This window comes from Quercus lobata, chromosome 4, assembly GCF_001633185.2.
Source record: "Quercus lobata isolate SW786 chromosome 4, ValleyOak3.0 Primary Assembly, whole genome shotgun sequence".
In the NCBI taxonomy this organism is placed as follows: Eukaryota; Viridiplantae; Streptophyta; class Magnoliopsida; order Fagales; family Fagaceae; genus Quercus; species Quercus lobata.
Genome location: NC_044907.1, coordinates 20,976,316 through 20,989,216, shown reverse-complemented (window position 1 = coordinate 20,989,216; position 12,901 = coordinate 20,976,316). Strand labels below are relative to the sequence as shown.

General features: G+C 31.0%; 1 protein-coding gene across 1 annotated transcript; it reads right to left on the bottom strand.

Annotated features, from left to right (window-relative positions):
• Window positions 1–8,223: 8,223 nt before the first annotated feature.
• Window positions 8,224–12,608, bottom strand: LOC115988044 (probable LRR receptor-like serine/threonine-protein kinase At3g47570). The gene is made up of 3 exons (XM_031111678.1): window positions 9,811–12,608; window positions 9,087–9,499; window positions 8,224–8,473 (listed from the first exon to the last, which is right to left on the bottom strand). Exons 1-3 carry the CDS (start codon window positions 12,512–12,514, stop codon window positions 8,465–8,467), a joined length of 3,126 nt encoding a protein of 1,041 aa, XP_030967538.1. The 5' UTR covers window positions 12,515–12,608; the 3' UTR covers window positions 8,224–8,464.
• Between the last annotated feature and the right edge of the window lie 293 nt (window positions 12,609–12,901).

Genomic DNA, 12,901 nt, shown 5'->3' with positions numbered 1-12,901 from the left:
TTGAAAAGGGACCTCGTGATGGTAAGTCTTTCAATTCACCCTCTTTTCTTCTTTTTTCTTTTTTTACAAGTTTCCTCCCCTTACTTCCTTTTACTATTTCCCTTTACTCACCTTTACCATGTTTCTTTCCTCAACAGGCCGTTCAAGCCATGTTCTGGGCAGAGGAGATAACCAATTTTTGCCACCGTCATATGAAAGAAGAAGAAGGGAGGCGCAATGCTGCCATGGGGGCCTTCAATCTGGCCGAAAAAAGAATAAGTAAAATGAAATGCAAAATATATTTACCTGGAGGAGTATAACCGATTGTTCCTCTAACCCCAATTGAGCTTGATTGATTAGTTGAAGAATCTTGGATGATAGCATGAAGGAATTTTGCCAAGCCAAAGTTACTTACATGTCCAATCATTTTATCATCAAGAAGAACATTGCTAGGCTTGAGGTAACAGTGAACAATTGGTGTTTGGCAATGATGATGAAGATAATCCAATGCACTAGTAACAACAATGGCGATATTTAGTCTTTGAATAAGACTCAATTTCCTTGGATTCTCAAAAGACTCATTAGTTATTGGCGTTGGATGTAACCACTCATCTAGGTTGCCATTTTCAAAGAACTCATTAGTCTATAGTCTCCAGATCTTCTATAGAGATAAAATATAGGGCTATGGTAGTGACAGTATGTGAAATAACTTGGCTGCTAGCATTGTTGAACGATCTTAAGGTCTATCATCCACAACCAGCATTGCTTTTCTGTGATAATCAAGCAGCGATATACATAGGGAGAATCCTGTGTTTCATGAAAGAACTAACCATATTGAGTTTGATTGTCACTTGGTTAGAGATAAGGTGCAAGATAGAGTAATTAAGTTGTTTTACACTCCTACTCACACTCAATTGGCAGATTTACTTACAAAGTCACTTAATGCTCAACAATTAGCTTCTTTACTTGTCAAAATGAGCATCATCAATATTCATGGTTTTGGTGCTAACCTTGAGGGGGGATGTAAAGACATTAAGAGCAAGGTTAGTGCAGTGAAGCAGTGCAGTAGTGCATTGAAGCAGTGAAATGAAGTGTATAAACGACATAGAGCTGTGCTACTTGTAGTTTAGGAATTTATTGGTTATTTATGTATACACGTGCATGATACACGTGCCATAATTGCTTTGCGCATAAGTTGGAAGTCAGTTTTCTTCTTCACTTAGTATATATATGAGATCTTTTGTACAGTTTTATTCAATTGAGAATAACAGAAATTTTTCAGAAACTTCTCTCTGTTTTCACTCTCCAATCTTTCAAGCATTTCTTTCTTCTTGTTGTTCTCTGTTTCTTACACATATTATTAGGAATTGTCAAGATTCTCCATGGAAACATCTCTAATGCTACAAAAGCGCGGTGATAGTTTAGTGAGGGACCTAGAAAGTAGAAAGAACCAAATTAAGAAGCTACAGGACTTATGGCATGACCAACAAGACCTATCCTATTACTCCCAAGTCTTTGTTTCACACAGATTTACTGGAAAGGCTCTTTCTAGGTGGAAATTCTGGACACGTTTGTAGTTGCAAAAAACTTTTACATTTTTTTGGTAATATGGATAAACTTTTACATCTTTGCTATCATGCTTGGATATTCTGTTAAACAATATTAGTAACACACTTAGTAACAACTAGCCTCATGCGCGTGCTCAGAGGTTCTTTTATTTTTTGGGTAAAAATTAATAATTTGTATTTATTATAATTTGAGATTTCTACTTTTTCCAATCACCAAAAAAAAGAAAAAAAGAAAAAAAGAAAAAAAAAAGAATACGTGGGGTGAATTTTGTAGGTTGGAGGAGTTTTAAAACTAACAAAAGTGTGATCCTATTTTGTAGGAAGTTAGAGAGTAGAAGTAGAAATTTAAATTAACGTAAAAGTAGGAGTTTATTGGTAGTAAGAAGACATTTCAATGTAAAAGTATAAATTTATTATTTTTGTCAATTTACTATTTTAATCCCATTTTAAAGCTTTAGGTAGATGTATTTTTGATAGTAAAAAAAACAATAACTAACTTTCTTTTGCCAATTTACTATTTTAACCTCATTTTTAAGTTGTTGGTTAATTAATTTAGGGTATTTTTGACAAAAAAAATAATAACTAATTTTCTGAATCCTCTTAATATATACAGATAAATAGTCGATTAGTGTCTTAGTCTGATAATAAAGAACTACCATAAAAAATGAATGTCATAAATTGAAACTCTCTAAAATAAAAATAAAAATAACAATAAATAACATTTACACTAGTAATAAACACATGTTAAACTTTAGGTAAAACTCAAAACTACTCATTCTATCCCTGGAGGCTGAGTTTTACCAATCATCATTTTTTAACTAAAAAAATATTGTCAGTATCTGCCCATTAGGTTATGAGCAATTTCAGTCCTTAAAATTTAAAGTGATAGTGTTTGGCTCCTAGTAAGCTCAATTGATCGATCTCTTCTATACTACTATTTAAGGGGCTTCCCCTGTTTGGATTCCACATTTTTCATGCCTAAGATACCCTCATCATACCCACTTACAAGTTTTCAACTACCGAGGATAGATATGTAAATTAAAACTCCTACACTTTAAAACCACAAACTCACGTACGCTTTACAGTTTCTATCTCACTTTCTCTCTCTCATTCTTCTTCAAATTAAAGACATTTAGTTTAGCTCTACATCCTCTTCTCTTTTTCTTCATATTAAAGATATTTACTGTCAAAGGCTTCAACAAATTTTCAGGTTCTATCTTTTGCAAGTTCCTCTTTGTTTTCTTTTCTTTTGTTTATGATTGACTTTCTTTAAGTTCTACTTTTTTTTTTCTTATATGTATCACGTTAACTCTTTTTTTTTCCCCTTCTTCTTTATTTTAAAATGTAATTTTGAAATAAATGGTTCCTTCATATACTAATTGTCATTTCATGTTGTAGGTATTGTGATCCAAAAATAGGGCTGTCTTATGCTACAAAAGAAGTATTCAAAATCATTCTCCAACAGTTAAACAGTATGACTTCCTTTACCTCTTTTAATAGTCTTTGTTTGCATTTTAAAAATTATAACCATGATCACCTCATGAATAGATAGTGAGTTTTTTTTAAAAAAAAAATAAGGTCAACAACGTCCATCACTCTCTTATTAGGTTTTATATTTTATTCTTTCTTAGAAAAGGTTTTTAATTTTATCAAAAGGTTTTTATAAGAATTATTATATGTATTAAACCTCACATAAAGTGGTTGTTATCTAAGAAAGTGTTGTAAAAAAATTTCTTTTGTAATAGAAACTATATTTCTTTTGTATACAATTAACGTGTATCTCTTGCCATAAAATTATCAATTTAAGCTTTTATTTACTTATGTTATGGATGTGTAGTAAATGACTAAAACATGTTTAACTTACACTAAAATATTGCCTACAAAATAGAAACATTCTCCCACTAACCCACTTCTTCAAATTAACTATACGTTTATTTTTTTAATAGAAAAATTAGTTAAATTACCTACATTTTTTTTTCCTAAAAAGAAACCTACGTTTCTAATACTATTTTATTATTATTAAAAAAAAAAAAAACACCCTAAGTTTATCCAAAAAAAGGTGTATATATCTATTTAGTATAATTTTTATAAAAAAAAATGTCAAAAAAAGTTTTAAATAGTTATCAAAAAAAAAAAAAACTAAACTAAATAGATATATACACCTTTTTTTTTTTTTTGATAAGTAGATACATCTTTAACTCCCATTAAAATGTTGCCTACAAAATAGGATCACTCTCCTAATAGTTTTCAAATTACTTTATCCATTTAAAAAAATTAAAATTAAAACAAACACACTTTTTTAGTAAAAAAAAAAAAAAAACCCACATCTTCCGTTACAAACTATTTGATCCTAAATTTTTAGTTCCAACTCTCCAATATATCTTACGTTTCAAAAAAATATATATAACTGAAGGTAATTGTAAAAGTTGGATTGCTACACCTATTAAAACCACGTTTGTTCTAAAAAAAAAAAAAAAACCCACGTTCTCACATCCACCGCAATATTATCCTTCTCCTTCAGTTTCTTTTTCCGTCATCCACCCAATCATCTTCCACCATCTTTCACTCTCACTTTGTTAAGTCTTCACAGTTTTTTCAAATCCTATTCATATATTGATACATGTTTTGATGTCAAAATGGTAGGCCTCTGAATCTGAAATGGGCAAAGGCTCTCAGGGGCGGCTTGATGTATTTTCCCATTTTTCATATCTTTATTTTTTTATTCCATAATTTTTTTATCCACATAATTTATGACTATTATTTTTTTATCTACACAATGCAAGGCTACAACCACTAAACGTTTCCTAAATAACTGCAAATTTTCGAAATTCAAATTTCCAGTAAAATCTCACCATGTTCTCTATCACAATCTCTTTTATCCTTTTATGCTATCACAGACTACCAACATTTTTGGATAACTACTATTTTATTCAAATGTTTGCTTTATTCTATTTCTTTCTTTTTTTTTTTTTTGGAGAAGAATTTTCTATTTCTATTTGAATTCAAAAATTTCAAACACAAACTCTAACAAACTTAAGCTATTATCTTTAACAACATATACTTTCAAACGTTGGTTTGTTAATTAAAGTTTTTTTTTTTTTTTAAATACTTGGTTTAACCCTAATTCTTTTATCTCTCTCAGGTTCACATACGCACAAACTTTTTGGATTGCATTGAGGAGTCATTGGAATGGAATATTAGATAAGTTCGGGTGAGAGACTTTACAAGAATTATTATATGTATTAAACCTCACATAAAGTGGTTGTTATCTAAGAAACTGTTGTAAAAAAATTTCTTTTGTAATAGAAACTATATTTCTTTTGTATACAATTAACGTGTATCTCTTGCCATAAAATTTTCAAATTAAGCTTTTATTTACTTATGTTATGGATGTGTAGTAAATGACTAAATTTTAGGATTAAAAATACTACATTTTACGAATAGACAAAAAATGATAACTGTCATACATAAAATTTGAAAAAAAATAAAAATAAAAACCCACATCAACAACACCAAGAACGTGAGAGACTTTACAAGAATGAAATATTAGACTTTTAATTTTTTTTCCCTAAAATTTAGCATTTTATTTTTTTTTCAAAATCAGATATGTTAGTGCCTAAATATAAGGATATGGATGGAGAAATTATAGTAGTAGTTTTATTGTAGGAGTCTTTCTTTTTCAAAATATGGACGACATTAAAAAAAAAAGAGGAAAACGTGAGATTTATTTTGTATACAATTAACATGTATCTCTTCACATAAAATTTCCAATTTAAGTTTTATTTACTTATGTTATGGATGTGTAGTAAATGACTAAATTTTAGGATTAAAAAAACTACATTTTAGGAAAAGACAAAAAATGATAACTGTCATACATAAAATTTGAAAAAAAGAAAAAAAGAAAAAGAAAAAAAAAAGAAGAATGAAAACTTGAGATGTTTAACATTGGATAGAAAGTGGAAATTTTTTAAATAGTACATAGATAGAGAGAGAGAGAGAGAACGTGAGAGACTTTACAAGAATGGAATATTAGATTTAAAATTCTTTTCCCTAAAATTTAGCATTTTATTTTCTTTCAAAATCAATTATGTTAGTGCCTAAATATAAGGATATGGAAGGAGAAATTATAGTAGTAGTTTTATTATAGGAGTCTTTTTTTTCCAAAATATGGAAGAGATTAAAAAAATAAAAAAGGAAAACGTGAGATGCTAAAAAGTAGGATTTTTAAAATAGTAAATGGATAGATGTGTGTATATATATATTAAAAAAAAAGACAAAGTACAAGATGTAAATACTTTGAATTTTCGAAAATGAGAAAACAATAAAAACGATTTCATTTTTCATTAAAAAAAACGTATTATTTATTTCAAAAAGTAAATTAAAGATTAAATTAAGAGAGGAGTATATACTTAGTTTAATGCTTTGGTCTAAATTTAAAGTGCGATTTTTAGCAATAGTACATGACAAAAAATGATAACTATCATATATAAAATTTGAAAAAAAAAAAAAAAAAAAAAAAACATCAACAACACCAAAAAGGTATTAAAAAAAAAAAAAAGGAAAACTACAGATGTTTAACGTGGGATAGAAAGTGGAAATTTTTAAAATAGTACATAGATAAAGAGAGAGAACGTGAGAGACTTTACAAGAATGGAATATTAGATTTAAAATTTTTTTCCCTAAAATTTAGCATTTTATTTTCTTTCAAAATCAATTATGTTAGTGCCTAAATATAAGGATATGGAAGGAGAAATTATAGTAGTAGTTTTATTGTAGGAGTCTTTTTTTTCCAAAATATGGAAGAGATTAAAAAAAAAAGAAAAGGAAAACACGAGATGCTAAAAAGTAGGATTTTTAAAATAGTTCATGGATAGATGTATATATATATATATATATATATATATATTAAAAAAAAAAAAACAAAGTACAAGATGTAAATACTTTGAATTTTCGAAAAAGAGAAAACAGTAAAAATGATTATATTTTTCATTACCAAACAACGTATTATTTACTTCAAAAAGTAAATTAAAGATTAAGTTAAGAGAGGAGAATATACTTAGTTTAATGCTTTGGTCTAAATTTGAAGTGCAATTTTTTTAAATAGTACATGGAAAAGGTACTATTTAAACTAGCCTCTGAGCACGCGCTCACGCGCGTGCTCAGAGGCTTTTTTATTTTTTGGGTAAGGGTTAATTTAGAGCATTTATTATAATTTGGAATTATTACATTTTTCAATCACAAAAAAAAAAACCTAAGGGTGTGATGAGTGTCATGTGTGGAGAAATAATTTTCCAATCACAATAATTTTTCATCACAAAAAAATCTAGGAGTGTGATTGGAAAATTATTTCTCCACACATGACACTCATCACACCGCTAGGTTTTTTTTTGTGATTGAAAAATGTAATAATTCCAAATTATAATAAATGCTCTAAATTAACCCTTACCCAAAAAATAAAAAAGCCTCTGAACACGTGCGTGAGCGCGTGCTCAGAGGCTAGTAGTCTATAAAAAACTTCAAATGATCAGTTTCTGTACCTAACAAATTTAAACTGATAGCTTTTACGTGTCTGAACACATTATTTATGAAACTAAAAGTGATCATTTTAAAAGGAGACTAAAATTATTTATTAATTGAACTTTAAATTGCGACTGTGTATTTATTTATTTAAAGTGAGTAATTTCCGTCATTCATGCCTGGTGCCATGGTTTCCGTGCCCAGACTGCACTCTTACCGGTCCATCTCAACCAATCCTAACTCCCAATTGTCGTAAGAATTTCTAGTCTTTGCTCATTAATTATGGAAACCTTTTCGTGTCGGACTGACTTTAGATTCAGTGTAGTACACTGACCCGGTCAAACAATACCACGTATTTAAAAGTAAATACATATTATCAACGACCTTAAAGAGGGCCCTTTCGTGTCAATGACCCACAGAGAGGACAAAGGACCGCAAAGTAAAACCATTTCTGATTCAATTATATGGACTCTGCTTTCAAGAATTGTAAGTCGGTACGGCAGGATGCAATTAAAGACGGGGTCCACTAGTTAAAAATTGGTCACGTAGTGTTTTCTCTTTTTTCTTTTTCCTTTTGCTTTTCAGACTTGTTCACACTTCCCTTTTTCTTAAACCTATTTTAAGGGATCAAGATCTAGTCCTCTCCCTCGTGGGATGACCCTTATACAAAAGCCATCAAACCTTTTTTAGTATTGTATATTTATAAATTCAATACCTATTTTTCGGTGGACAGAAAGAACTTTTCATTTACTTTTTTGGAAATGACAAAAAAATTCATGCTAGAGCCAAAATATCCAAATTAAATTCGAAATAGGAAACTGATTCAAACTCTAATAAATCCTCAACTTGACTTAAATTCCATTTCATAAGAGTTCCACTTAATCCAAAAAGTGTCGAACTCAAATTTGAAAACCTCCAAAGTTCATCAAATTTCTCCCGATCCTGGTATAAATCAAGCTACTAAATACAAATTCTTAATAAATTTCCATTTTGCTGAGGCTTCTCTCAAGCCACAAAGTGTCAAACGAAAATTACCTAGTAATATTAAAATTGAGAGAATAGAAAGTTGATGAAGAGGAGCAGAAGGAAGGAAAGTCTAAAGGAACACAGAAAATTAAATTGTTCGGCTTGATGTAATGTATGCTCAAAAGTTGTTTACAATGAATCCTAAGCAAGATATATATAAAAACTAGGAAATAAGGTTAGCCATGTTTAGGATTTACAACATAATTGGACCTCTTGGGCCATTACACATAGCAAACCATAAATAATATATTCTTTAACACCAAAAAAAAAAAAAAATTACATATCTCCCCAATTTACCTCCAAATGTGCTAAAAATGCCAAATACACCCGAACATGATGTCAAAGTATTAGAATAATGAGCTTCAACATTCAGTCTAGTGCACCTGTGGTGAGGGAAGATAAATTTCAATGTATTAGAATACTTAGCTTCAAAATTCTAATTGTAACAATGTGTGGAGTGAGGTTTTCTCTACAGTAACAAGAATTTAAAAGATATTCTTTAACTCATTACCTACATTTTTTTTTTTTTTGGTGTGGAGAATCTCATCACCTACAAATTAGTTGGTAAATTAAGTATCAACTATCAAGTTTTGTTTTACCTTTGAGAAAATTCATGATGCAAGAAAGCTAAGCTAATTTGTGTGGGATTATGAAATCCCATCTCATTCAATATTTATGGAATTGACAATCCATTTTTTAGAAGATATTTAGAATTATATATAAACAAAAAATAATTTTACAACAAATTCGAACTTCAAAATTTCTACAACAAATCAGTTAACTTTGTAGCCTTTACATGTCAATGTCAGCAATTTAAAAAAAAAAAAAAAATTGGGCTGATTCCGATAATGACAATAATTATAATTATAATAAAAATTATTAACACTAAGGCCTGTGGCTTTCTAAATGCCATATGATTCCCTCTCCCCACCACTCAGATCACATGCTCCGGAACATACATTAACAAAGATTTAAAATTATAAAAATTAAAATTACCTGTAGCTTGAAGTCTTTATCCGTGGATACAGGTTCTAAAAGGTTTTGTCGAATTAAATGCAATTCAACTAAAGCATCAGTGATGTCCATCCTTTCTCTTGGAACTTCTGTGGAACAAGCAAGTCCAATTTCGAGTATCAAAATCAAACATTCTTGAATTTTGAGACTTTCATTTTGATCCTCATTGTGAGTGTCATTCATTCTTATTTCTCCCTCTTGTCTTTCCCAGGGAAGATTAGGATCTATGATGTCAATTATTCGTTCTGGTAAATTTGCTTTAACAAAGTCACGCAGATTTAGGCCGTTGAGGAACATGCTATTAGTAGGCCTTTTTCCCGTGAACATCTCTAACAATAATATGCCATAACTATAAACATCACCATATATTGATACCTCGTTTCCCATACCATACTCTGCAATTGCACATAACATATATTGTAATTGCCATACTTTCATACCACAACAGGAAGGGAAAGAAAAAATCTTACAAATGTTAAAGGATGTTTTTCCAAGGCATGTAAAAAAATAAAAATAAAAATAATAAAAGAAGAAGCTAGAAGAAGAATAAAACTAGAAAATTATGTTTTAACACATTCTATCTTCTAGATACAATACATCATTATTAAAAAAATATTTTTATACTTAGAAGTTAGAACTATTGTAGGAAATATGGGAAAAGTAAAAGAAAAAACTTTTTAATTTAAGAAATGCAAAATATATTTACCAGGAGGAGTATAACCAATTGTTCCTCTAACCCCAATTGAGCTTGATTGATTAGCAGAAGAATCTTGGATGATAGCATGAAGGAATTTTGCCAAGCCAAAGTCACTTACATGTCCAATCATTTTATCATCAAGAAGAACATTGCTAGGCTTGAGGTCACAGTGAACAATTGGTGTTTGGCAATGATGATGAAGATAATCCAATGCACTAGCAACATCAATGGCGATATTTAGTCTTTGAATAAGACTCAATTTCCTTGGATTCTCAAAAGACTCATTTGTTATTGGAGTTGGATGTATCCACTCATCTAGGTTGCCATTGCAAAAGAACTCGTATACCAAAGCCTTAAATTCTTGACCTTGATCATCAATACCTGAATATGCTGTGAGTAACTTTACAAGATTTTGATGTTCGATGTTTCTTAAAGACTCAAACTCAGCTTTGAAACTTTTGGAAGCTCCACGACGTGCAAGGTTCAGCACCTTGATAGCAACTGTATGTCTATATTGATTTAGAATTCCTTTATACACTGACCCAAAACTGCCCACACCAACTAAATTAGTAGGAGAGAATCCATCTGTGGCATTTAGGAGACTTTGGTAAGATACATCCAAAAACAAATTTATTGAATTGCTTGAGGTATTTTCTTTCCTTTTCTTTCTTAAGGAACAAAGAAATAGAGACAATAGAATCAAAGATACGCCGAGAAGCCCAAATAGAATAAAGATAATCAACTTCAACATAGGAGTCAACGTTTTCTTGGATTTTTTGTTGTTGCAGTTAGGAAGTTGAAACTTTGGTATGCCCCCACAAAGCTTACCATTTCCCTTAATCAAAGTTGCACTCGCATTCTTGAAAACTCCATTTGTTGGTATCTCACCTTCAAAATGGTTGTACGAGAGGTTCAATAATTTCAAGAAATCAAAACTCTCCAAAAATTTTGGAATCATGCCAGAAAAATTATTTTTAGAAAGGTCTAAATGTTCAAGACCTCTTAATGATTCCCAAGATGAAGGAACAACTCCTTGGAAAAAGTTTCTTCTCATGGATAGAAATTCTAGCTTTACACAACTTGCAAGACTTGCTGGTATTTTACCAAACAACATATTTTCAGAAATATCCAAATGTTCTAAATTTTTCAAATTTCCTATTTCCATGGGAAGGACACCAGTGAATTGGTTGCCAGACAAGTCAAGGCTATTTGGTGAAAATGAGAGACCAATAACTTGCGAGGATATGATACCGCTAAGATTGTTATGGGGAAGATGAAAAGTTATCAAATTTTGGCATTGACTTAGACTTGAAGGGATGCTTCCCTGAAGATTATTGTCTCCTAAATACAACTCCAACAAATTTGTTAAATTTCCAAGAGAGGATGGAATGATCCCAATGAAATTGTTTTGAGATAAATCCAAAAATTGTAATTTCTGAAGGTTTCCAAGTATAGAGGGGATGTTACCTGAAAATTTATTGTTCCACATTTCTATATCCTCCAGGTTAATCAGGTTCCCTATCACACTAGGAATATTTCCAGATATTTTATTATTATTCAAATAGAAAAAGGCAAGAGTAGTTGAGATGTTGCCAATACATTTAGGCAACTCCCCCCCAAAGTTGTTGGTATTTATCTCCACATCTCTTAGGTTGGTAGCATTTGACAAAGAACAGAGAAAACTCAAGTCATTTGCTCCTCCATTTCCAAGTTGGTTTTCAGCAATGGAAAACAACCTCACTCTATTTAGCTTCTCTAAAGAAGGAACTTTTCCAGTTAGTTTATTTCCGGCCAAATTTAGTATATGTAAATTTGAGGCACTAGAAATTGAAATAGGGATAGATCCAATAAACTGGTTGTTGCTGATGGAAAATATTTCTAAATTTGGTAGAGTTATAGCTATGTCTGATGGAAGATGCCCTTGGATTTGGTTAACTCCTACATCAATCTTTGTTATTGAAGAGATATTGAAGAATGACGGAGGAATTGTACCAGACAGCCTATTTGATGCCACAGCAAAGATTTCAAGTTTGGTCAATTGGGAAAAAGAATCAGGGATACTCCCACCCAGGTTATTATAAGCTACAGATAAGCCTTTTAGAGATGATAAATTTCCAAAAGAAGATGGGATTATTCCGGTCAAACTATTTTTATGAATAGCAAAGATTTGGAGGTTTGACAAGGTGCCAAGCTTTGTGGGGATTTCTCCAACCAGATTATTAACAGCTGCATGAAACATTATGAGGTTGGCACAACTGGATATATTGCTAGGAATTGTTCCATTTATTGTGTTATTGTTCAATTGCAAGACTTGTAGTCTATGCAAACGGCCAATTTCTTGAGGAATTTCATTATAAAAGCTATTGTTTTCAAGGTTTAGCTTCCACAAAAAACTTAAATTTCCAACATTTGGGGATATAGAGCCTACCAGTTTTTGAGATTGCAGGTCCAACACAGTGACCCTTTGATGTCGGCGACCACAGGAAACACCTTTCCATTGGCAAAAGTGGATGCTATCATTCCAAGAGCTCATGACCCCGAGAGGATCTTTACTAATCTTGCGTTTGAAGTCGAGCAATGCCAACCGGTCTGTCTCACTACTCTCGCCAACCACAGAGGTGAGAAACAAGCCAAAGCAGCAGAGAAGGATAAACGTGTGCATGGAGAAAGTTGATGATGGTGGAGCTGAACTCAGGTGTGGACAAGGCCCCATGCAATGTGTTTGAATAGGCTTTTGTTTAACTAATATGATGGTTTATTAAATTTTGAAATGGATGTGTGTATGGTTGTTTTGCAGCTGAAGAAGAAGCAAATTTATAGCAAGGGAAAGAAGACAAGTAGTCCAAGAAATAGTGATATTCGTACCCACTCCTAAATTTTACTAATATCGATCAATCATTATTAGTCAGAACCTGTAATGGACGATAAGACCGTTGATCATATTTCTTGACCAAAGTCGGCATGTAAAAGTAGAAAAGTAAAGCCTTTCTGGAATTAAAGCTTAGGAACCAAATTAACAACTCATAAAATTTTTAAAGGACTAAATTATACAAAAGAACCAGACAAATAACGCGTGGGAGAATCTTAGAGACCTGTTGAA

What these genes read in the sequence shown, in the direction of transcription:
- LOC115988044 (XM_031111678.1), bottom strand. Translation starts at nt 12,514, where the DNA reads ATGGGGCCTTGTCCACACCTGAGTTCAGCTCCACCATCATCAACTTTC. An exon ending in AATTGGTTATACTCCTCCTG is followed by an intron (nt 9,500 to 9,810) that starts GTAAATATATTT and finishes GTGCAATTGCAG; the next exon opens with AGTATGGTATGGGAAACGAG.